Raw genomic sequence first — 25,726 nt, forward strand, 5'->3', positions numbered from 1 at the left:
AATCCTGTGTTTGTTGGGATTTGAAATCTGCCCTTTGCTCTACCAGCATGGCGAGAACATCAGGCTTGCTCAGAGCCTCCCTGAGCAATTCTTTGAATTCACTGCCCTCAAGCTGCAGGAGGGTCTCTGGGCTCTGGAGCATCATACTTGGTGGGCAGAGCTCCTTGCTGCTCTCAGTACCTACACACATGCACGGCTGCTAAACCTGCATGCAGCACTTGGTACACAGACTTCACACTACAGCAGACACTTTCTTTCTTTCTTTTTTTTATTTTTTTGAGACAAAGTCTTGCTCTGCCATCCAGGCTGGAGTGTAGTGGTGCAATCTTGACTCACTGCAACCTCTACCTCCCGGGTTCAAGTGATTCTCCTGCCTCAACCTCCCGAGTACCTGGGATTACAGGTGCCCACCACCATGCCTGGCTAATTTCTTTTTGGATTTTTAGTAGAGATGAGGTTTCACCACGTTGGACAGGCTAGTCTCCAACTCCTGACCTCAGGTGATCCACCTGCCTCAGCCTCCCAAAGTGCTGGGATTACAGGCATGAACCACCACACCTGGCCCAGCAGACACTTTCTGCTTGGTTGCCAGTAATTTCTCAATGAACTTCTGGGCTGCAAGTAAATTTTGTATATTTCTTTTCCTAACTTCCCCTGAATCACTGGCTAACCTCAGGCTTAATGGGTCTGTTTCTTTCTCTATAAAATAAGAGGGAGGCTGGACGCAGTGGCTCATGCCTATAATCCCAGCACTTTGGGAGGTTGAGGCGGGAGGATCAGTTGAGGCCAAGAGTTTGAGACCAGTGTGGCCAACATGGTGAAACTGCTTCTCTACTAAAAATAGAAAAATTAGCCAGGCATGGTGGCACATGCCTGTAATCCCAGCTACTCGGGAGGCTGAGGCGGGAGAATCACTTGAACCCAGGAGGTGGAGGCTGCAGTGAGCCTAGATCGTGCCACTGCACTCCGGCCTGGGCAACAGAGTGAGACCCTGTCTCAAATAATAATAAAATAAATAAATAAAATAAGAGGGAGTGTTGAACCAAATCTGAGATTTTGAACTTTTTTTTAAGAATGGGGGATCAATCCCTTTCATTTTAAAAAGAAATGGCTCAGGTTCAGTGGTTCACCCCTGTAATCCTAATGCTTTGGGAGGCTGAGGTGGGAAGAGCACTTGAGGCCAGGAGTTCAGGGCTGCAGTGAGCTATGATCACACCACTGTGCACCAGCCTAGGCGACAGAACAAGACCTTGTCTCAAAAACAAAACAAAAACAAAACAATTAAAAATTAGCTGGGCATGATGGCATGCACCTGTAGTCCTAGCTAGTCAGAAGGCTGAGGCAGGAGAATCTGTTAAGCCCAGGAATTCAAGCCTACAGTGAGCTCTGATGGTGCCACTGTACTCCTGTCCTGCCTGGGTGACAGAGCAAGACCTTGTTTCTAAAAAATAAAAAATAAAATGAATGAAGGGAGGGAGGAAGGAAGGAATGAACAAATGAATGAATGAACCTAAGTCTTATAAATTAGTCCAAAACGCAGCCGGGCACGGTAGCTCACGCCTGTGATCCTGGCACTTTGGGAGGCCGAGGCGGGTGGATCACCTGAGGTCAGGAGTTCCAGACCAGGCTGGTCAACATGGAGAAACCCTGTCTCTACCAAAAAATACAAATATACAAATTAGCTTGGTGTGATGATGCATGCCTGTAATCCCAGATACTCAGGAAGCTGAGGTGGAGGTTGCAGTGGGCCAAGATCTCACCACTGCACTCCAGCCTGGGCAACAGAATGAGACCCTATCTCTCAATAAATAAATAAATAAATAAGTCTAAAACATAAAACAGACCATCGTGGAGCTGCCCAGTTTGTGGCAGGAATGAGGAGGCTAGCACAGACCAGTTTTGGGTGAGCCCCCTCCTGACAGCATGGCAGCCTACTCTGTGGGTGCTGGTAGCAGGCAAGAGACACCCCCACAGTGCCCAGGAGCCAGTCAGTGCACAGCCACTGTTGGGGCCACACCATTGTTACAGCCTGACTCCTTTCATCTTGTCTGTTTCCTTCCTCCTCCTTACCTTTAGGGTTTCAAGTGGAAAATCGAGATTGTTTACTGCTTTAGTAAGTAAACTTACCACCCAGTGTACTTTGGTGGTCAACATTTCACTAGATGATTTCTAAGGTCCCTTCAGCTCATTCTAATCAGAATTTGTGGTCTTGAGGGCTGAGCTGGGCTGGGGTTTACACTGCACTGGAAGCAGAGGATTTGCTTGTGCTTGAGAGGAAGGCTGGGGCAGATTCATACAGTTCTAAGAAACCATTTCAAAGCCTGCTAACAGAGTCTTTTTTTTTTTGCAAATATGCTACTGATTACAAAGGAGTATTTTAAAATTAAAATGGAAACTTACTATTTCTTTAAATATGTTCCATATGGGCTTCAGAATAATATAGTGGGTGGCAGGACTAGAGGTTTATACATATGAAACCTCATCAGCCATTTAGTGACTATTCAAGTTGGGTACTGTGCACATGGGAGTCTCCTACTCTATCCTCTTTACTTCTGTACATGTGTGAAATTCTACATCTGAAAGCATTTCTGAAGCAGTCCGTAATTCAGACTCGCGGCTGTCCTTCCCCAGCTGACTGCAAATGGCAGGATTTGCTGCTGTGTTAATATGTTTAACATGGAGACATGGCTTGATATTCATTACCTATAATGCACCCATTGCTTCCTTTTAGATCGCAGAGTGTTTCTGTAACCATTCAGCACCTGAATCACAGTATTTCATCTTGTAAATCAATTGCAGGTGTCAGCTTCAGACTCAAGCAAAACTGGTTTTAGAGGAAAACAAGTTGTTGCTGGAGCAGTTGGAGATTCAGCAAAGGAAAGCCAAGGACAGCCACCAGGAGCACCTCCAAGAAGGTGAGGTCCTTCCAGCGAGGACTGGCCATGCAGTGATGTCACTATTGTCATTTTACCCTTCTATCTCCCTCCTGCCGGGGGCCCCGAATGAAAATGAGAGAAGTCATGTTTTACATTCTTGACTGAAATGCAGCTGTTTATAACCCTTCCATGTCATTACCGTCAATGCATAGATTGCTTTTTCATACTCCACAGTGTCTCTCATCATCCCATGGGTTTGTAAATCACTCGCAGGGATAGTGCTAGACTCAGCAGAACTGGTTTTGGGGTAAAATAGTACCTTAGAAATGGGAAAGACCATGCGAGGTAAACATCTGAAATAACACAGGGTCTCTTCCCAGATGTTTGTTGGATGAGTAAATAAGCAGAACTGTTCACGTTCTAAACAGTTCCCCTGTGTCCTTCCTTCGGTGCTGCGGGCACGGGAGGCGACATCTCTGCAGATTAGATCTCTGTCAGACGCCTTCCGAGAGTGTCCCTCTTCCTGTGTCTTCCCGTGCACTCTCCCAACCCCTAGGAGCTTCACAGTCTGGGACAGTGCACAACTGTAAGGAGGCCAGGCTAAGAGTCATCACTTCTGCTTTAAAACCACAATTTATGAGTACAAGAGATAGTGGCATTTTTTCCCTTTGTTTTACTGATTTTTCTTTCCTAGTGAAGAATGGCATAGGCTGGGAAACTGAAGCACAAGCCATCTTGCATGAGGCCGTGGCACCCCGAGAAGCAGATGGAGGTTTTCCCCTCTCCAGCTGCTTTTGGAATGGCAGCCCCTTCCACGCCATGGCAGGTCCATGAGCAGCCCCTGCTGTTGCTGCAGTTGCGGGGCTAGCACTTCCTGTTTCTGAGAACCAGGTTGTGTTTAAAGATGAGAGCATCTCCCAGAGAGGTGCACAGGAGTTTCCTCCACGTGATTTCTCCTGAGAGCTGCGTGGCCCAGGAGTATTTGCCTTTACTCTGGCATTGTTAAGGGGAGAGGGGAAACAGAGTTGTGGAGCCTCTTATCTTTGTTTTCAGGGTTAGGGATGACATTAGTTTCCTATTTACTGAGCTTAATTTTCTTGAACATACCAGATCTGAACAGAAAGAGGATTTCTGGTCACATGGGGTAGGGAAAACCTTTTGACCTGTATGATCCAGTGAGTTGCCTGTGCTGTTTTCCCATTGCCCAGAAACAGCCATTCACTTTGACCAATTAGATATTTTCTCTTTTTTCTTTTTTTCTTTTTTTGAGACAGTCTCACTCTGTTGCCCAGACTGGAGTAGAGTGGCGTGATCTAGGCTCACTGCAACCTCTGCCTTCCAGGTTCCAGCGATTCTCCTGTCTCAGCCTCCCGGGTAACTGGGATTACAGTCACGTGCCACTACTTGCAGCTAATTTTTGTATTTTCAGTAGAGGGGGTTTCACCATGTTGGCCATGCTGGTCTTGAACTCCTGACCTCAAGTGACCCACCCACCTTGGCCTCCCAAAATGCTAGGATTACAGGCGTGAGCCACTATGCCCAGTCACCAATTAGATATTTTCATAGAGTAGAGAGATGTACAGTTTTATGCTACAATAAATACCTCTAAGTGCTAGTGTCAGCAGGTGCTCAGGAAATGTCTTATTACATACAACTATGAAACACAGGATGAAAATATTTATGACTTACTTTAGATACAGGACATAAAATAAAAGTTTAATGAGGAAAGGCAAGGAAAATAATAAATCCGGTTCTTAGTTTAGCCATGTTTGATGTCCTTAAAAATCTTGAAAATCTTGCAGCTTTAGGGACAATGTTATGACATATGCTTGCACACCCGTGTGTGATTTAAGGCTTCAGTCTTAGGAAAGTCAGTTAGTTGAAGACTGGAATCATTTTTGGTAAAATATTATAGTGGATTTTATTTTTAAAAGTATATATTTAGTGAGTGCTTAATGTAGAGATAGTAATTTCTTTTGGCTTTTTTGGTTTTTGTTTTTGGAGACAAGGTCTCACTGTGTCATCCAGGCTGGAGTGCGGTGGCCCAGTCACGGCTCACTGTAGTCTTGAACTCCTGGACTCAAGCAGTCCTCCTGCCTCAACCTCCCGGATATCTGGGACCAGAGATGCATGTCACCATGCCCTGCTCATTTTTAAATTTTTATGTAGAGATGGGGTTTCACTATGTTACCCAGGCTGGTCTCAAACTCCTGACCCCAAGCAATCCTCCCCTCAGCCTCCCAAAGGGCTGGGTTTACAGGTATGAGTCACTGTGCCCAGTAGGGACAGTAATTTCTAAGGACAAAGCCTTTGGTGTTAATTTATAACACTCCAAAAGATCTTTTTTTTTTTTTTTTTTCCTGAGACAGAATCTCACTCTGTTGGCCAGGCTAGAGTGTGGTGGCGTGATCTCAGCTCACTGCAGCCTTTGCCTCCTGGGTTCAAGTGATTTTCATGCCTCAGCCTCCTGAATAGCTGGGATTACAGGCACCCACCACCACGCCTGGCTAATTTTTGTATTTTTAGTAGAGACAGGGTTTCACCAACTTGACCAGGCTGGTCTTGAACTCCTGACCTCGTGATCCACCCGCCTCAGCCTCCCACAGTGCTGGGACAGGTGTGAGCCATCATGCCCAGCCCAGAAGATCTTTAAAAGGTCATTTTTATCAGCTGACTCTCATTAGTATTTCCTAACAGCCAATAATTGTGTTTTATGAGGTCTTCTGTGCCAAGTTTTTATCCTTCTCTTTTGATTTTCAGTTTCTAAGCTGACTAAACAACTAATGCTCCTGGAGACGAAAACCCAGGGCCAGGAAAAGGAGCTGGTGGAGAACAGGGAACAGCTGGAGATTTTACGTGCCAAATGCCGAGAACTCAAAACACACTCGGATGGCAAAATCGCAATGGAAGTTCATAAATCAATTGTAAATGAATTAAAAGGGTAAGGATTTAGTGTTTTGCCTTTTTTTTTTTTTTCCAAGGCAGGGTCTTTCTGTGTTGCCGAATGGAGAGAGGTTGCTCAGTTCAGTTCTTTCTGGGTTTCTTCACCTACGGTCATGCACAGCAGAGCGGCACAGGTGTCTGAAAGTGAGAATGGGACTTTTTTATTTTTTTGAGACGGACTCTCACTCTGTTGCCCAGGCTACAATGCAGTGGCGCAATCTCAGCACACTGTAACCTCCACCTCCTGGGTTCAAGCGATTCTCCTGCCTCAGCCTCCTGAGTAGCTGGGATTACAGGGGTGCATCACCATACCTGGCTAATTTTTGTATTTTTGGTAGAGATGGGGTTTCACCATGTTGACCAGGCTGGTCTCAAACTTCTGACCTCAAGTGATCTGCCTGCCTTGGCCTCACCTCCCAAAGTGCTGGAATTACAGGTCTGAGCCATCACACCCAGCCTGACTTTTTCTTTTAATAACTTTGGTAATAAATGGTAAATTAAAGTAGTGCCTGGCTCTCCTTGAGAGCCCTCAAGAGCAGTCTGCACTTTGTGTATGATTTTTTTTTCATGCTGTTTTGGCCTTTATTAATTTTAGAACCAAAGGCAGTTTAAAACAGTGGAACTGGGCTGAGAGTGGTGCCTCATGCCTGTAATCCCAACACTTTGAGAGGCAGAGGCTGGCAGGTCACTTGAACCCAGAAGTTTGAGACCAGCCTGGGCAAAATGGCGAAACCACATGTCTACAAAAAAAAAAAAAAAAAATACGAAAACTACAGGGGCATGCCCACCTGGCCACAATATATTTTTAAGTAAGGAGTTCAGGTTTTAAAACAGCACATAGAAAATGATTACAATTTTATTTTTTAAGAAGTGTGTGTGGCCGGACACGGTGGCTCATGCTTGTAATCCCAGCACTTTGGGAGGCCGAGTTGGGTGGATCACCTGAGGAGAGGAGTTTGAGACCAGCCTAGCCAAACTGGTGAAACCCTGTCTCTACTAAAAGTACAAAAATTAGCCAGGCATGGTGGCAGGCACCTGTAATCCCCACTACTTGGGAGGCTGAGGCAGGATAATTGCTTGAACCCAGGAGGCGGAGGTTGCAGTGGGCCGAAATCGCACCACTGCACTCCAGTCTGGGAGACGAGAGTGAGACTTTGTCTCAAAATAAAAAAGAAATGTGTGTGTGTATGTGTGTGTGTGTGTGTGTGTGTGTCTGTAACCAGCTGTAACAGTTTGCTTGGGACTGAGGGGTTTCCCGGGATGTGGGACTTTTAGTGCTAAAACTAGGAATGTCCTAGGCAAAGTGAAATGAGTTGATCATTCTAGTATGTATGTATAAATGTATGTGTTTGTATAATTACATGTGTATGTGTGTATATATATAATATATATATACATATGTATGGTATGTATGTAATTTGTAATTGGCTAATTGGTAATAGTCTGGATGGGAGGATTGCTTAAGCCTAGGAGTTTGAGATCAGCCTAGGCAACATTGTGGGAAAAAAATATATATATATATATTTATATATATATACACACTATATATATATATAGTGGCTATTTTCTCATGTCAAAAAAAATCTTGTATGTGAGAGAGAGAGATGGTATATATATTAACTATGTATAGGAAACATACATAATATATAATAAATTATATGTATAATTATAAATATTTTATATATTTATATATTTTATATAAATTATAAAATTATATATGTGTATATATAAAAAATTACATATATACTGTAAGTACATGGAAAAAAGATAGGCAGAATGGGAAAATATTAATAGAAATTATCTTTGACAGATGAGATTGTGTTTTCAACCAGGGTCTTCGAGAGAAGCAACCAATAGTTAGTGAGAAAGACAGAGAGAGTGAGATTTCTTTTAAAAATTAGCTCACACAATTGTAGGGGCAGGCAAGTTCAAAATTCATATGGCAGGCCAGCCCATTGGAAACCCAGGCAGGATCTCTATCTTATAGTTTTGAGGCAGAACTCCTTCATTGAGAAACCTGTTTTTGCTCTGAAGGCCTTAGATTAGGCTCACCTACATTATCGAGAGTAAACCTCCTTTATTTAAAGTCAACTGATTGTAAATTTTTTTTTTTTTTTGAGACGGAGTCTAGCTCAGTCGCCCAGGCTGGAGTGCAGTGCCGTGATCTCGGCTCACTGCAAGCTCCGCCTCCCGAGTTCACGCCATTCTCCTGCCTCAGCCTCCCAAGTAGCTGGGACTACAGGCGCCCGCCACCACGCCTGGCTAATTTTTTGCATTTTTAGTAGAGACGGGGTTTCACTGTGTTAGCCAGGATGGTCTCGATCTGCTGACCTCGTGATCCACCCGCCTCGGCCTCCCAAAGTGCTGGGATTACAGGCATGAGCCACCGTGCCCGGCCCGTAAATGTTAATGACATCAACAAAATACTTCACGGCAAAGTCTAGTGTTTGATCTAACAACTGGGCACCACAGCTGAGCCAAGGTGACACATAAAATTAACCATCACAATGAGTAATTTTAATTTTTTTTTTCCTTTTTTTTTTGAGACAGAGTCTTGTTCTGTCACCCGGGCTGGAGTGCAGTGGCGCGATCTTGGCTCACCGCAACCTCCACCTCCCAGATTCAAGCGATTCTCGTGCCTCAGCCCTGCTTATAGCTGGGATTACAGGCATGTACCACCACATCTAGCTAGTTTTGTATTTTGTTGGCCAGGCTGGTCCTGAACTCCTGGCCTTAAGTGATCTGCCTGCCTAGGCCTCCCAAAGTGCTGGGATTACAGGCATGAGCCACCAGCCTGGCCTCTTGTATGTTTTTATATTTCCAAGTGTCCTATTCACTTTTGTAATAAGAGGGAAAAATGTTTTAAACGGTGAGTCGTTCAGTTCAAAATGGTTGACTGAATACACCTATTGACGTCTGTTTCTCTCCAGCTCCTCCTTCTCCCTCCGTAGCGTTGGTGTGGGGCAACAAATGAGCTAGTGCATGTGAAGCTTGGTGCTTTAGTAAATGCTGGTGATTCCAACTACCGGAGCCCAGTGGTTTTGACTCTACTATTACATGCTGACTGGGCCAGACTCGTGCTTTGCTTTGCTTTTTTGAGATGAGATCTCCCCCTGTCACCCAGGCTGGAGTGCAGTGGTGTGATCTTGGCTCACTGCAACCCCCACCTCCTGGGCTCAAGCCAACCTCCATTTCAGCCTCCTAAGTAGCTGGGACCACAGGCACGTGCCATAGCTCCTGGCTATTTTTTGTATTTTTATTAGATGGGGTTTCACCATGTTGCCCAGGTTGATGTTGAACTGGCCTTCCAAAGTGCTGAGATTCCAGGCGTGAGCCACCATATGTCTCCAGACATGTGCTTTTCTATTGCAATAGAGGAAGGAAATTTTTTTTTTTTTTTTTTTTTTTTTTTTTTTTTTTCCCACGCTGGAGTGCAGTGGCCAGATCTCAGCTCACTGCAAGCTCCGCCTCCCGGGTTTACGCCATTCTCCTGCCTCAGCCCCCCTGAGTGCTGGGACTATAGGCGCCCGCCACCACGCCCAGCTAGTTTTTTGTATTTTTTTTTTTTTTTAGTAGAGACGGGCTTTCACCATGTTAGCCAGGATGGTCTCGATCTCCTGACCTCGTGATCCACCCGTCTCGGCCTCCCAAAGTGCTGGGATTACAGGCTTGAGCCACTGCGCCCGGCCAAGGAAATATTTTTGAAATCATGTTCATCTTTATAATTTTATGTTTCTCAAACATCTGCTCCAGCGACCGACGTGTTTTTGTGGCTGTGTCATAACTACATAAACATACAGTCATGTACCACATAACAATGCTTCAGTCAACAGTGGACCACATATACAACAGTGGTCCCATACAATTATAATGGGGCCAAAAAATTCCTATCACTTAGTGATGTCATAGCCATTGTAACATCATAGAGCAATGCGTTACTCTTGTGTCTGTGGTGATGCTGGTATAAACAAACCTACTGCACTGCCAATCCTGTGAAAGCCTAGCACGTGCAGTAATGGATGGTGTATAATACTTGATAATGATAATGAGTGACTATGTTACTGGTTTATGTATTTGCCCTACTTTTTATTGTTATTTTAGAATGTACTCCTTCTACTTACGAAAAAATAAAGTTAACTGTAAAACAGGCTCAGGCGGTTCCTTCAGGAGGTGTCCAGAGCAGGCATCGTTATCACAGGAGGTGAAAGCTCCATGCACGTTACTGCCCCTGAAGATTTTCCAGTGGGATGAGACATGGAGGTGGAGGACAGTGATATTGATCATCCTGCCCCTCTGCAGGCCTAGACTCCTGTGGCATTTGTTCTTCATTTTTTTAAAGAACGTCTAGAAAGTTTTAAAAATTTTCTTTTTTTTTTTTTTTGAGACGGAGTCTTGCTCTGTCACCCAGGCTGGAGTGCAGTGGCCGGATCTCGGCTCACTGCAAGCTCCGCCTCCCGGGTTCATGCCATTCTCCTGCCTCAGCCTCCCGAGTAGCTGGGACTACAGGCACCCGCCACCTCGCCCGGCTAGTTTTTTGTAATTTTTAGTAGAGATGGGGTTTCACCGTGTTAGCCAGGATGGTCTCGATCTCCTGACCTCGTGATCCGCCCGTCTCGGCCTCCCAAAGTGCTGGGATTACAGGCTTGAGCCACTGCGCCCGGCCAAAAATTTTCTTAATAGAAAAAAGCTTGAGAGTAAGAATATAAAAGTAGAAAATATTTTTGTACAGCTGTACAATGTGTGTTTTAAACTGTGTTATAAAAAAGTCAAAAAGTTAAAAAATTAAAAAGTTTGTAAAGTAAAAAGTTACAGTATACTAAAATTAATCTATTATTGAAGAAAAAATTTTAAAAATAATTTAAATGTAGCCTAATCGTACAGTATTTAGTCTACGAGAGTGTATAGTCATGTCCTCGGCCTTCACATTCACTCATCACTCACTGACTCACCCAGAGCAACTTCTTCCAGTCCTGCAAGCTCCATTCATGATAAGTGCCCTGTATAGGTACACCATTTTTATCTTTCTTTCTTTCTTTCTTTTTTTTTTTTGAGGCAGAGTCTCGCTCTGTCACCCAGGGGCTGGAGCAGTGCAGTGGCACGATCTCGGCTCACTACAACCTCTGCCTTCTGGGTTCAAGCAATTCTCGTGCCTCAGCCACCTGAGTAGCTGGGATTATAGGAGTGTGCCACTATGCTTGGCTAATTTTTGTATTTTTAGTAGAGATGGGGTTTCACCATGTTGGACAGGCTGGTCTTGAACTCCTGGCCTCAAGCATTCTGCCCGCCTCAGCCTCCCAAAGTGCTGGGATTACAGGGTGAGCCACTGCGCCTGGCCTATCTCATCAATCTTGATTGACTGATATTTCATTAGGATATGTGTAGGTGTGGGGGTCTTTTTTTCATTTGCTGCAGTGGGTACCTCTGCAGTGAATCCACCAAGGTCTTCAGAGGTCTGCAAATGCCCTTCAGCATTTCTGCTGTCTCTCGTATCCTTCTGAGGTTCCTGATGATCTAAGGCTGGACCTCCTGGATGGGTTGTCCACTTCTAGTACCTTTTATCTCCATTTCCCAATCGTTTGTTTCCTTGGTTCTGAGAGGTTCCTCAAATATATCTTTCAGCCCTTGTGATATTTTTATAATTCTGGTAATCATGTTTAGTCTGGCTTTTATTTAGTGGCTATACTTTCTTTTCTCATGGCATTTTGTTCTTTTAAAGCCTCCTTAGTCCTCTGTGTTAATTCAGTTTCCCTTGAGCTTCTCTGCTTATCTGGATCTCTCTTTCATGTTGCAATTTCTTTCACCACACCTAATGATCCTTGCTGCTTGTTCACATCTAGTCATCTGTTCTGATTTTAGGAAGAGGAACTACTGGTACTTGGTGTATACTGTGTCAGTTGAGGGATTTTCTGCCCTGGTGGTTCCCTGTGCAGGCATCTCCCTGGCTGCTGAGCAGGCCTCGTGTATATAGATAAGGTGCATGCAATGGTCAGCTTCACTTTAGGATGCAAGTCTCCCAAAAGCCAGGATAAAGGCTTCCCTTTGTAGATACAACCTGTCCCCCTACATCTTTAGCTCTCCCCAAAAGAGTTTGCTAAATTTCCTTAGAGAAGTGGGTTGACACCTTGTTTTTCTCCCACCTTCATCATGAGTAAGCCCAGCCTTTCTAGAAAATAGTAAAAGCAAAGAGAGCCATCTCTGCTTCCAGGTGTGACCGCCAGTCCAACCCAAAGCCAACTGACAGCTCACGAGCTTGTGCCGTTTCCCATGTCACTGTTCCTTCCACACAGGGTTGCCAATGGGCAGAGGAAGCAAGACAAAATACCCATTATTTGCCTTCCTTTCAACCAGGGTAGGCGAAAGAACACATACACGCCACACCTCAAGGCTTGCCCTGCAGAGGTTCAATAAGCCTTTTTATCCCTGCACAAAAATCTTGTCCTCACGACCTCACCTTTGCCTGAGGCATAACCCTTTCCCAAACTCCTCCCCAGACATTCCCCCAGTGTGAGCGCTGGTTCAGCAGCTGCTTTGCTGATAGATCAGTACATATTCTGCATGTGGCCTGTCTCTATTATGATGCCAGCATGGGAAGGGGCTGCCTAGTGGAGGCTGTCAGAGGGCACTTCTGCTCCCTTGAGCCTCACTCCAAGGTGTCCTTGGCTTCCGTAGCCAAAACAAAAACACTCAATTTCCTACTCCTCATTTTGTCTATTTTTCTACTAGCTCTTCATGGAATCCACATATTCTAGCTCTGATGAATTCCTGCCCCTCTCCATGTTATATATTCTCTCTCCAAACACCGCCCCTTCCATGGGAGAGCCCATTAGGGTCACATCCCCGGCCCCATCCTTCTCATTCCTCTACCCTCGACCCACCTGTGAACTCTGTGCCCAAAGCCGCTGAGCCAAAGCCGCCATAAGGCTTTCCCTCCCCAACCAGTTCATTCTGAGCCACAAAAGTCTTTCTCCAATTTCCACTAAAAAAGGATTTGGTGGCATCTTTGTTATTTTAAAATGGTCATTTCTCCTCCTGCCTTCACCATTAGTGACTTCTTTTTAAACTTTTTATACCTTCTTTACTTACATCTAGGGGGCTATCAGAACACAATCGTGTGTCACTTAATGGGGATACGTTCTGAGAAACTCATCATTATGTAATTTCGTCATTGTGTGAGCATCACAGAGTGTACTCTCACAAAGCCACATGGCATAGCCTCCTGCACACCTGGGCTAGATGCTGGAGCTGTTTGCTCCAAGGCTACACACCTGCACAGCATGTCACTGTACTGAACACTGCAGGCAACTATAAACCAATGGTAAGTATTCGTGTATCTAAACATACCTAAACAGAAAAAGTACAGTCAAAATACAGTAGAAAAGAAAAATGGGGCTGGGCACAGTGACTGATGCCTGTAATCCCAGCACTTTGGGAGGCCGAGGCAGGTGGATCAGTTGAGGGGCTAATTTTTAAGTATTTCTGTAGAGGTGGGGTCTTGCTGTGTTGCCCAGGTTGGTCTCAGACTCCTGGCCTCAAGTGACCCTCCTGTCTTGGCCTCCCAAAGTGCTGGGATTATAGGCATGAGCCACCACGCCTGGCCCCTGGTCTTTATTCCTTAAAGCACAGGTCATAAAAGTGTTTTGTTTCATCTGGAAGGGTTTTAAGAAAGTCCTGGGGTGAGACCGGGCGCAGTGACTCACGCCTGTGATCCCAGCACTTTGGGAGGCCAGGGCGGGAGGATCTCTTGAGCCCAGGAGTCTGAGACAGAGAAGCTCCAAAATTTCTTCAGGGAACTACAAAACATGACATAGTGGATTTGAAAAAGAAACAAATAGAATTTTTATAACTGAAACACACAATAGCCAAAATTAAGAATTCTTACTCTTAAAGATGTTGTTTATATATATATTATATGTATATATATTTATATAAGTAAATATTAGTATTTATATATAAATATTTATATATATATATCTATATATGAGGATAATAAGATGGAGAGAGACTTGCAATCAGGAGGACTGCTTTAGATACAGTATTCAAGGGAGGCCCCTGAGGAGGAGATGGTTGATTCCAGGCAGGATGCCTGAGAAGCAAGAAGAAAGTAAAATGAAAGTAAATGGTAGTGGTAAATATATAGATAAATGTAATGAACATTGAGTCTTTAAAATGGTAATATCTTTGGGGATTTAAGAATACATAAAATTAAAAGGCACAACAATAACAACATATAATCAGGCACAAGGCACATGGAGTTTGTGTTCTAAAGTCTTTATATCATTCAGAAGAGGATAAAAGTGTTGACTAATTTTATAATTTGAAAATATGCATGATGAAATTTCTGGAAACAATGTATATAACTTTTAAACTAGTATGGGGATAAAAAGAATCATTAAAAAATAATCCAAATAAGAGCAGGAAAGTGAAAGATAGGCAAGGGGAGAATAGAAAACAAAAAGTAAAACGTTAGATTACAAAAAGTAAAAAGTAGATTTAAAACCAAACATACCAGTAGTAGATACACTAAATGGACAAAATACTCCAGTTAAAAGACAAAGAATGTCACTGTGTAAACTAAAGCACAGCTGTGTTGTCTTTAAGATGTATGTCCCAAGCATAAGGATAGAGAAAGGTCAAAAGTAAAAGGGCAGGAAAAACAGTACTTCTCAAGTACAAACCAAAACAGAGATGGTAAATCTTAATCTCTAACAAGGTAGATGTTAGTGTAAAAAATACTACTTAGGCCAGGCTTGGCAGCTCAGCCCAGAGGTTCAAGACCAGCCTGGGTAACATAGGGAGACCTTGTCTCTGCAAAAAATTTAAAAATTAACTGGGTGTGATTGCTCACTGTCCGTAATCCTGGTTACTCAGGAGGCTGAGGCAGGAGGATGACTTGAGCCCAGGAGTTTGAAGCTGAACTGAGCAGTGATCACACCACTGCACTCTAGCCCGGGCAACAGAGTGAGACCCTGTCTCAAACAGAACAAACAAAACAAAAATGCTAAGCAAAGAGGATGATTCATAAAGATAAAAGGCTCAACTTACCAAGTAGAATTCATACAAATTTAAATTTGTGTGTACCTAGAAATAATTTATGTCAATACATTTGAAAATTTAGATGAAATAGTCAAATTCTTGAAAACTTACCTTAAAACTGACTCAAAAAGAAAAAGAATACCTGAATAGTCCTGTAATCATTAAAAGAATTGAATTAAAAAATCTTCCCTTGAAAACTCCAGGCCTAGATACCTTCACTAGAGAGTTCTACAAATACTCAAGGAAGAAATAATTTCAGTCTTACATAAACCTTTCTAGAAACAGAAAAAGAATTAATGCTCCTTAATCTAATGAGGTTAGTATAACCTTGATACCAAAACCCAACAATGATAGTATAAGAAAGGAAAATTGCTTTTCATTTCACTTATGAATGTAGATGTAAAACTTCTATTAAATTCTAACATTCTAAAGTTCTATTAAAAAATAAAACTACAAAAAAGATCACACCAATTGGTGAAATGTTGAAAGCTTTCCTATTGAGATTGGAAACAATACAAGGTTGTCCTCTGACACCATTTCTGACAACATTAACAACACTGGCTACCGAGTGGTAACTGACACACGTGGCATGAAAAACTTAGAAGGTTTGGAAAAAGGGAAAACAAGAGTGTCATTATTCATAAATGATATAATTCTATCTGTAGAAAACAAATCTACAAATCATTAAAAATAGCAAGAGATTTTAGCAAAGTTGTTCAAAACAGAAAATTTATAAAAATTAATTGTATTTCTTTATAGGAAAAAAACGTGTAGAAAATGGTATTTGGGGCTGGGCACAGTGGCTCATGCCTGTAATCCCAGCACTTTGGGAGGCCGAGGCAAGCGGATCATGAGGTCAAGAGATCAAGACCATCTTGGCTAACACGGTGAAACCCTGTCTCTACTTAAAATACAAAAATTAGCTGGGGGTGGTAGCGCAGACCTGTAATCCCAGCTACTTGGGAGGCTGAGGTAGGAGAACCGCTTGAACCTGGGAGGCGGAGGTTGCAGTGAGCGGAGATCGTGGCACTGCACTGCAGCCCAGCAACAGCAAGACTCCATTTAAAAAAAAAAAGATATTTTGAAAACTAAGGTAATGATAGGCTATCATGATGAGAAAAAATTTTTTTAATGAAAAAGAAGGAAGGAAGGAAGGAACCGTTGACAAAGCTTCACAAATAGGTGTGAAAAGATTTACAGTACTTCTGTTGGGAAAATTATGAAACTTTGTTGATTACATGATTTCACTTGGTGAAGAATTCCAAGCTGGCAGATTTTTGGTAGTTTGTGGGTTTTTTTCCATTCAGTTTTAAAGATGCTGGCTGTTCATAGGCTTTTGGCTTGCATATTTTATGATGAAAATCTGATGTCACAGTTATCTGTATTCTTCTGATGATAACGTTTCTCTGAGGCTTCTTTTAAGAATTTTTCATTGTCACTGGTTTTCAGCATTTTAACTGGGATATGTCTTAGCATGGTTTCTTTCTTTCTTTCAGACCCTTTTTTATACAGGGTCTGGCTCTGTTGGACAGGCTAGAGTGCAGTGGTATGATCACTGCTTACCCCAGCCTCGACCTCCTGGGCTCAAGTGATCCTCCTGCCTCAGCCTCTCAAGTAGCTGGGACTACAGTCATGTGCCACTGCTCCCAGCTAATTTTTTTTTTTTTTTTATTTTTGAGACGGAGTCTCGCTCTGTCACCCAGGCTGGAGTGCAGTGGCCGGATCTCAGCTCACTGCAAGCTCCGCCTCCCAGGTTCACGCCATTCTCCTGCCTCAGCCTCCCGAGTAGCTGGGACTACAGGCGCCTGCCACCTCGCCCGGCTAAGTTTTTTTTGTATTTTTTAGTAGAGACGAGGTTTCACTGTGTTAGCCAGGATGGTCTCGATCTCCTGACCTCGTGATCCGCCCGTCTCGGCCTCCCAAAGTGCTGGGATTACAGGCTTGAGCCACCGCGCCCGGCCCTCCCAGCTAATTTTTAAATTTTTTTGTAGAGACAGAGTCTCATTATGTTGCCCAGGCTGGTCTCAAACTCCTGGCCTTGAGGGAGCCTCCTGCCTTGGCCTCCTGAAGTGCTGGGATTACAGTGGTGGGCCCCACACCCGGGCAGCATGGTTTCTTTACTCTCCATGAAGTTCATTCAGCTTCTTGGGGCTATCAGTGTTTATTTTTCATCAAGTTTGGAAATCTCTTTTGGCTATTATTTCTTGAACGTTTTCTTCTGTTTTTCCCTCTCACCTCTCCTGGACTGCTTGATGTTGTCCTGTTGATTGTTCTGTTCACTTTTTGCCCACACTTGTTTCTCTCTGGGCTTCAATCAGACAGTGTCTATTACTATGTCTTCAATTTCACAAATCTTGTATCCTTCTACAATCTAATCTGCTGTTAGTCCCATCCAATATATTGTTCACTTCGCGTAATGATTTTTCCCATCTCTGTAAGAAAGATCCATTTGAGTCTTTTTTTGTATTCTCCATCTCTGTCCCCAGCATGCTGTTTTTCTCTTCTTTCTCAAATGTAGGAGCATGTTTTTCTAAAAACGTTTGTTTGCCAATGCCATCATCTCTTTCACTTCCGGATCTGTTCTGTTGATTTTTTTTCCCTCCTGATCATGGATCGTATTTTATTGCCTATTCTCATGCTTGATTGGGTGCTGGATGGTGTAGATTTTATGTTGCAGGATGTTAGACTTATTGCATTGCTTTAAATAGTGTTAGATTTCATTCTGGTGCACACTTAAGCCACTAGATAATTGTTGGATTCTTTATTTTTTTACTTTCTTTTCTTTTTTTCTTTTTCAATTTTTTTTTTTTTTTTTGTAGAAACAGGGTCTTGTTATGTTGCCCAGGCTGGTCTTGAGGTCCTGGGCTTGAGCAGTCCTCCCACCTTGGCCTCTCAAAGTGCTAGGATTACAGGCATGAGCCACTGCATGTGGCTAAGCTAGATTCTTTCAAAGCTGACTTTTGTTAGGGTAGACCCAAAGCAACCTCTAGTCTAGGGCTAAGTTAGCCCCACTACTAAGACAGTAACACTCCTTTAAGGATTCTATCCAATAGCTCTTTTATTATAAGGTCTTTCCATTCTGACTGGTGGGTGCATGAACTATTTCCCATTATTTGTGTGTGTCAGAAATTGTTCTGCCTACTGTTTGTAGTGTTTCTTTCCTCGGCTTTAGGCAGTTTCCTCTTACACACGGACAGATCAGTACCCAGCCAAAGACCCCTCAAGATCTCCAGAGCCCTTTCTCCCTCTGTGAAACGCCCTCTGCCCTGCCCTGGAGATTCCAGCTGCCTTGACCTCCCTGCTCTTGGATCGCTGGCTCCTGGGCTCAGCAGGTGTCTGCCAGACAGGAAGGTGGCGGGAGCAGCTGCAGCACTCACCTTGTTTTCCCTTCCCTTCGGGATCACAGTCCTGCCTCGCCTGTTGTCCAAAGTCTGAAAACTGTGGTTTCTTCTGTTTGGCCTGGTTTTCTAGCTGAGGGGTAAATCTGGTCTCTGTAACTCTATCTTGGCTGCAAGCAGAAGCCTTGGTATTTTCAACATTCTTCTTTAACCTTTTATCGTTCATCCAGTTCAACAATTTATCCAATAAAATAATAGTTACGTAAATTTTCAGTGAAAGAAATGAATCCTGGATTTTGTATGTTTTTACAGTTATAGTTGACAAACCTTAAAATCATACATTGTTGTGTATTCCTGCTGTGCTGGTAGAGGATGCAGCCCCTATCCCCAGTTACTCTCTATGCAAATTCGGTAACACCCATCTGCCTCATTGTGTGACTGTCCCATTTTAGCTTCATTGTGCTGAATACAAGCCTGTAATGTTTTTGTCCTTCAGCCAGTTACAGAAGGGTGTTCAACAAAATAAGTGCCACTTTGTTCTTTGTTTCTTTTGTCTTAAAAACATGTATTTATAATTACATTATTATGGAAAAAATTGTTTTAGCAGTGTTTTTTTTTTAATCTGGCATTTATAACCATGTAAAAAATAGAGCTATCTTAGATTTTTCTGGAAGAAATAGCATGTACACACACACACACACACACACACAGAGACAGAAAGAGAGACAGAGAGAGACAGAGACATAAGCCAAAACCATGGGAGAAAAAGAGGTTAGGTTAGATCATCACCATCAAAGAAGTGTGTGGCTGGGTGTGGTGGCTCATGCCTGTAATCCCAGCTCTTTGGAAAGCTAAGGCAGGAGGATCACTTGAGCCCAAGAGTTCGAAACCAGCCTGGGCAACATAGTGAGACTTCATCTTTACAAAAAATACAAAAATTAGCTAGCCATTGTGTGTGCCTGTGGTCTCAGCAACTTGGTAGGCTGAGGTAGGAGGATCGCTTGAGTCCAGAAGTTCGAAGCTGCAGTGAGCCGTGATTGTGCCACTGCACTTCAGCCTGGGCAACAGAGTGAGACCCTGTCCCACACAGACACACACACAGTGTGTGCCCAGCCACGCCCTCTCTCCCGTGGTCTAGCAGCTTGGTCCCAGGTCCTCTAGGGCCCAGGATGGGCAGATGTTTCCACAGAGGCCTTCCAAGTGACCCACCCAGAGACTGGAGGGCTGGGCTGTTATCACTCATCTGCCTCATTGTGTGACTGCCCCATTTTAGCTTCATTGTGCTGAATACAAGCCTGTAATGTTTTTGTCCTTCAGCCAGTTACAGAAGGAAGAAGAGAAAGAAAGGGCTGAGATGGAGGAGTTGATGGAGAAGCTGACAGTCCTGCAAGCGCAGAAGAAGAGCCTGCTGTTAGAGAAGAACAGCTTGACAGAGCAGAACAAAGCACTGGAAGCCGAACTTGAACGAGCACAGAAAATCAATAGGTTTGTATCTTTTTTTCCTTTAAGTTGCTTTTATTTTCTATAGTTAAAAAAGACAAATGGGTTGGGTGCAGTGGCTCACTCCTGTAATCCCAGCACTTTGGGAGGCTGAGGCAGGTGAATCATTTGAGGTCAGAAGTTCAAGACCAGCCTGGCCAGCATGGCAAAACCCCATCCCTACTAAAAATACAAAAATTAGTCAGGCGGTAGTAGCATGCACCTGTAGTCCCAGCTACTCAGGAGGCTGAGGCAGGAGAATCATTTGAGCCTGGGAGGCGGAGGTTGCGGCGAGCCGAGATCACGCCACTGTAATCCAGCCTGGGCGACAGAGTGAGACCCTGTCTCAAAAAAGAAAAAAGACAAATGAAGAATATTCTATTTCATTTATTTTAATCTTTTTCTAATAGTCGCTATAAAACTTTTCTGTTTTGAAATTACTGGATATCAGACTATAATAAGTATTGTTTCTGTTAACCAGTGTTAACCAACATTTCTCAAGTCTATAATTCAAATATGGTTGAGAGTCATATGATAACCCTAAGACTCAAAGTTCTAGGAGCTCTTTCCTAACCATTTCCTAAAAGTCTACTTTGGAATTTCTGGATCTTTTTTTCAAAAGTGCCTTTTAGAACATGAGCCAGATAGTTAATAGAATAATACTTAATGAGCCTATGGGCCAGGTGCGGTGGCTCATGCCTGTAATCCCAGCACTTCGTGAGGATGAGATGGGCAGATCACTTGAGGTCAGGAGTTCAAGAGCAGCCTGACCAACATAGAGAAACCCTGGCTACTTTAAAAAATATATATATATATATATATACAGAAAATTAGCTGGGTGTGGTGGCACATGCCTCTAATCCCAACTACTCAGGAGGCTGAGGCATGAGAATCACTTGAACCTGGGAAGTGGAGATTACAGTGAGCCATGATCATGCCACTGCACTCCAGCCTGGGCCACAGAGCAAGACTGTGTCTCAAAAAAAAAAAAGCCTATTCGTGGATGGTAGAGCCTATTCGTGGTTAGACATTTGGAACTCCTCTTATTAACTTAAGTTGGGCTCACCAGTTATGCTTGGTTTCAAATTCAGTTACTTCTTCTCACCTTGAAACTTAATAGAAGATTTAGGTTGCTGAAGAATAATATTGAAATGCTACCATACTTGCCTTTTTTGTAATACGGTTATTCACCATGCCCTAGCCATGTAAACTAATGGGTTTTTATTCTACCATTTGGGGTAACTCTCTAGGAAATCTCAAAAGAAGATTGAGGTCCTCAAAAAGCAGGTGGAAAAAGCCATGGGGAACGAAATGTCTGCTCACCAGTACCTGGCAAACCTTGTTGGCCTGGCAGAAAATATAACCCAGGAACGTGACAGTCTTAGGTGTTTGGTAAGTTTCCTGAAGGTTACATCAAATAAACTGCAAGTTAATATGCAAATGTGATTTTAAGAGTATTTTTAAAAGTGATCTATTAAAAGCTTTATCCAGGCACTCCCTGACTTACGATGGAAGGTTTGACCTAAGAATTTTCGACTTCATGACGTATTTATTGGGAAGTAATCTTCTTATAAATTGAGGAGCTCCTTACAACTTATAATGAAGTTACCATTTATACTAAATGCCCATTGCTTTTACACCATTATAAAGTTGAAAAAATGTAGATTGAACCATCATAAGTTGGGAACCGTCTGCTGTAATGCCAGGATTAAATGCATTTTTGATATACAGTTTGTTCGACTTATGATGGGTTTATCAGGATGTAGCCCTGTTGTAAATCAAGAACCATCTGTATTTTAAAATTTCAACTGTATTGCCCTGGCATGGTGCTGTGTGCCTGTAGTACCAGCTACTCAGGAAGCTGAGGCAGGAGGATCATTTGAGCCCAGAAATTCAAGACCAGCCTGGGTAACATAGTAAGATCCCATCTCTACCAAAAAAATTTAAAAATTAGCAGGTCGTGGTGGCATGCACCTGTAGTCTTAGCTACTCAGGAAGCTGAGGTAGGAGGTTCATTTGAGTGTGGGAGTTGAAGGCTGCAGTGAGCTATGACTGTACTACTGGACTGCAGCCTGGTAAACAGAGCAAGACCCTGTCCCTAAAAAAAAAAAAAAAAAAAAAAGAAATGCTAATAAACCACTCTTGAGATACCATTCTCAAAAAATGTTATAAATCATTTTTTTCTTTTTAAACAATTCTTTTTATTAATGCATAATATTTTTACATTTAAAAAAATATTTTAAATATATTTACATACACATGGGGGAGGTACATGTGATATTTTGTAACGTGCATAGAATGCATAACAATTAAGTCAGGTGTTTGGGCTATCCATCACCACAAGCATTTATCTTTTTTTCGAAGACGGAGTCTCACTCTGTTATCCAGGCTGGAGTGCAGTGGCATGATCTCAGCAACCTCCGCCTCCTGGGTTCAAGACTTTCTTGTGCCTCAGCCTCCCGAGTAGCTGGGATTACAGGCGCATGCCACCACACCTGGCTAAGTTTTGTATTTTTAGTAGAGACAAGGTTTTGCCACGTCGGCCAGGCTGGTCTTGAACTCCTGGCCTCAAGAGATCTGCCCACCTCGGCCTCCCAAAGTGCTGGAATTACAGGTGTGAGCCACCGCGCCTGGCTGAGCATTTATCATTTCTGTGTGTGGAGAATATTTCAAGTCCTCATTGCTAGCTATTTTGAAATATACAATACATTGTTGTTAATTTTAGTCAACCTACTCTGCTGTGGAACGTTAGAACTTATTTCGTCTATCTAACTGTATGCTTATACCTATTAAGCAACCTCTCTTCATTCTGCCCCCTGCCCCCACAGCCCCCCACAAACACACCCATAGCCGCATGCATCCTAGCCTTTGGTAGCTATCATTATAATCTCTACCTCCTTGAGGTCAACTTTTTTAGCCCCCACATATGAGTGTGTACATGCCATATTTATCTTTCTGGGTCTGCTTATTTTACTTAACATAATGGCCTCCAGTTCCATCCATGTTGCTGTAGATGACATGGTTTTGTTCTTTTATGTGGCCAAATAATATTTCATTGTGTAAATAGAGCATATTTTCTTTACTTAATTCCTTGCCTGTGAATAAATACCCAGTAGTTGGATTGCTCGATCGTTTGGTAATTATTTTTAGTTTTTTGAGGAACCTCCATACTGTTTTCCATAATGGCTGTACTAATTTACATTCCCACCAACAGTGTATGAGGATCACTTGAGTCCAGGAGTTTGAGACCAGCGTGGGCAAGATAGGGAGAACCTGTCTCTACAAATAACGAAAAACTTAGCCAGGCATAGTAGTGCATACCTGTAGTTCCGCTACTCAGTAGGCTGAAACCTCCAAGGCTGAGGAAGGAGCCTAGGAGGTTGATCATGCCACTGTACTCCAGCCTGGGTGATAGAACAAGACCCTGTCTCAATTTTAAAAAAGAAAAGAAAAAAAATTTCAGGACCCTCTAAATGTATTACGCGAAGGGGGAAGTTAAGCCCTGGAGACTGAGCGATGTAGCTTGTTTGCTTGTTTGCTATTCTGCTTCTTATAGATGAGTTCTCTTTCTCATTGCTGTTGTTTTGTAAATGACTAGGAGAGACCAGAGACCAGACCTTCTCCTCCTTCCCGTCACTCATCTATAAAGATGAACAGCTTCCTTTATTGTTCTGTACCTAAGACTAGATGGCACCCATGACCCCATGACTGTTACATCTTCAATGTGGAATGTTAAATATACCTTTCCTGAAAGAAAAAGACTGCCTCAACTAATTAGATTGTTGTAACTATGCATTCAGTCTTACATAGAAAGACACTGAAATTCTGTTAGGCTTTCCTACATGTGGTCCTATTAGCGATCCCAAACTTGTACACTTCAGAACACAGACTTGTGTTCTTTGGAATCTACTTCCTGGGTGGCCTGTCGTCAAACTTTGTGCTTGAATAAACTCTCTTTAAACTAGATTCTAACCCTTTTGATTATTTTAGGTTGACGTCGGCATCTGTTATTTTTTGTCTTTTTAGTAATAGCCATTCTAACTAGAGTAAGATGATATTGTGGTTTTGATTTACATTTCTCTGATGATTTGTGATGTTGAGCATTTTTTTCATATGCCTGTTGCCCATTTGTATGTCTTCTTTTGAGGAATGTCTATTTAGATCCTTTGCCACTTTTTAATGGAATTTGTTTGTTTGCCATTAAGAGTTGTGTTTCTTAAAAAAATGAGAGAGAGAGAGAGAAAATTGAGTTCCTTGTATATCCTGGGTATTAGTCTCTCGCTGAATGAATATTTTGCAAGTATTTTCTCTTATTCAACAGGTTGTCTCTTCATTCTATTGATTGTTTCCTTTGCTGTGCAGAAGCTTTTTAGTTTAATATAGTTCCATTTGTCTGTTTTTGTTTTTGTTGCCTGTGCTTTTGGGGTCTTAGCCATAAAATTTTTGCCTGAAGTCCTGGAGTGCTTCCTCTATGTTTTCTTCTAGTCGTTGTAGAGTTTCAGGTTTTACATTTAAGTCTTTAATCCATTGTGAGTGGATTTTTTGCATATGTTGAGAAATAGAGATCTAGTTTCCTTTTTCTGTATATGGATGTCCAATTTTCCCAGCACCATGTATTGAAGAGGGTGTCCTTTCCCCAGTGTATGTTCTTGGTGCCTTTGTTGAAAAGCCGTTGGCAGTAAATATGTGGGTTTGTTTCTGGGTTCTCTATTCTGTTCCATTGGCCAAGGTGTCTGATTTTGTACTGATACTGTGCTGTTTTGGTTACTATAGACTTGTAATATATTTTGAAGTCAGGTAGTGTAATACCTCCAGCTTTGTTCTTTTTGCTCCGAACTGGTTTGCCTTTTCAGGCTCCTTTTTGGTTCCATATGTGATAACGTAGGATTGTTCATTCTATTTCTGTGAAAATTGTCCCTGATGTTTTGATAAGGATTGCACCGAATCTGCTGATTGCTCTGGGGAGTCTGGTCGTTTTAATGATGTTAGTTCTCTGAATCCATGATCATGGGATGTTTTTCCATTAGTTTGAGTCAGCTTCATTGTCTTTCATCAGCGTTTGTAGTTTTCCTTGTAGAAATCTTTAACTTTCTTGGTTAAATGTATTTCTAGGTATTTTTTTTTTGTAGCTATTACAAATGGAATTGCTTTCTTGGTTTCTTTTTCAGGGAGTTCATTATTGGTGTATAGAAACACTACTGACCTTTATACGTTGATTTTGTGTTCTGCAACTTTACTGAACTTTTTTTTTTATCAGATCTAAGAGTCGTTTGGTGAAGTCTTTAGTTTTTTCTAAATATGAGATCGTGTCATTGGCAAAGAGAAACAATTTGACTTCCTCTTTTCTAATTTGGATGACTTGTATTTCTTTCTCTTGCCTGACTGCTCTCGCTAGGACTTCCAGTACTGTGCTGAGAAAGAGTGGTAAAAGTAGGCATCCTTAACTAGTCTCAGTTTTGAGAGGAAAGGCTTTTAGCTTTTCCCTACTTGGTATGATGTTAGCTGTGGGTTTGTCATATATGGCCTTTCATATGTTAGGTATGTTCCTTCTATGTCTAGTTTATTAAGTGTCTTTATCATGAAGGGATGTCGAATTTTTATCCAATTTTTTTCTGTGTCTGTTGGTGTGCTCATATGGTTTTTATCCTTCATTCTGCTGATGTGATCTATCATGTTTATTGATTTGTGTATGTTGAACTGTCTTTGCATCTCTTGATCCCACTTGATCATGGCATACTATTTTTTTGATGTGCTGTTTAATTTGGTTCGCTAATATTTTGTTGAGGATTTTGCATCTGTGTTCATTAGGATATTGGCCTGTAATTTTCTTTTTTTATTGTGGCCTTGTCTGGTTTTGGTATCAGGGTATTACTGGCCTCAAAGAATTAGATAGAATTCCTTCCTCTTCAATTTTTTTGGAATAGTTTGAGGAGAATTTGTATTAGTTCTTCTTTGTAAGGTTTGTAGAATTTGGCAGAAAAACTATCTGGTCCTGGACTTTCTTTGTTGGGAAACTTTTTTTTTTTTTTTTTGAGACGGAGTCTCGCTCTGTCGCCC

The 25,726-nt window shown here is 42.4% G+C and overlaps 1 protein-coding gene across 6 annotated transcripts in view; it reads left to right on the top strand.

Moving 5' to 3' along the window:
• CEP89 (centrosomal protein 89) overlaps positions 1–25,726 on the top strand; it is a 95,725-nt gene that overhangs the window by 52,384 nt on the left and 17,615 nt on the right. For all 6 annotated transcript variants that reach the window (XM_031659689.1, XM_031659691.1, XM_031659690.1 and 3 more), the window contains 4 exons: positions 2,800–2,915; positions 5,637–5,817; positions 19,508–19,675; positions 20,920–21,061. In XM_031659689.1, the coding sequence (XP_031515549.1) occupies positions 2,800–2,915; positions 5,637–5,817; positions 19,508–19,675; positions 20,920–21,061 (607 nt within the window). The remainder of the gene's footprint in view (positions 1–2,799; positions 2,916–5,636; positions 5,818–19,507; positions 19,676–20,919; positions 21,062–25,726) is intronic.

The sequence above is a fragment of the Papio anubis genome, chromosome 20 (genome assembly GCF_008728515.1).
Source record: "Papio anubis isolate 15944 chromosome 20, Panubis1.0, whole genome shotgun sequence".
NCBI classification, from domain to species: domain Eukaryota; kingdom Metazoa; phylum Chordata; class Mammalia; order Primates; family Cercopithecidae; genus Papio; species Papio anubis.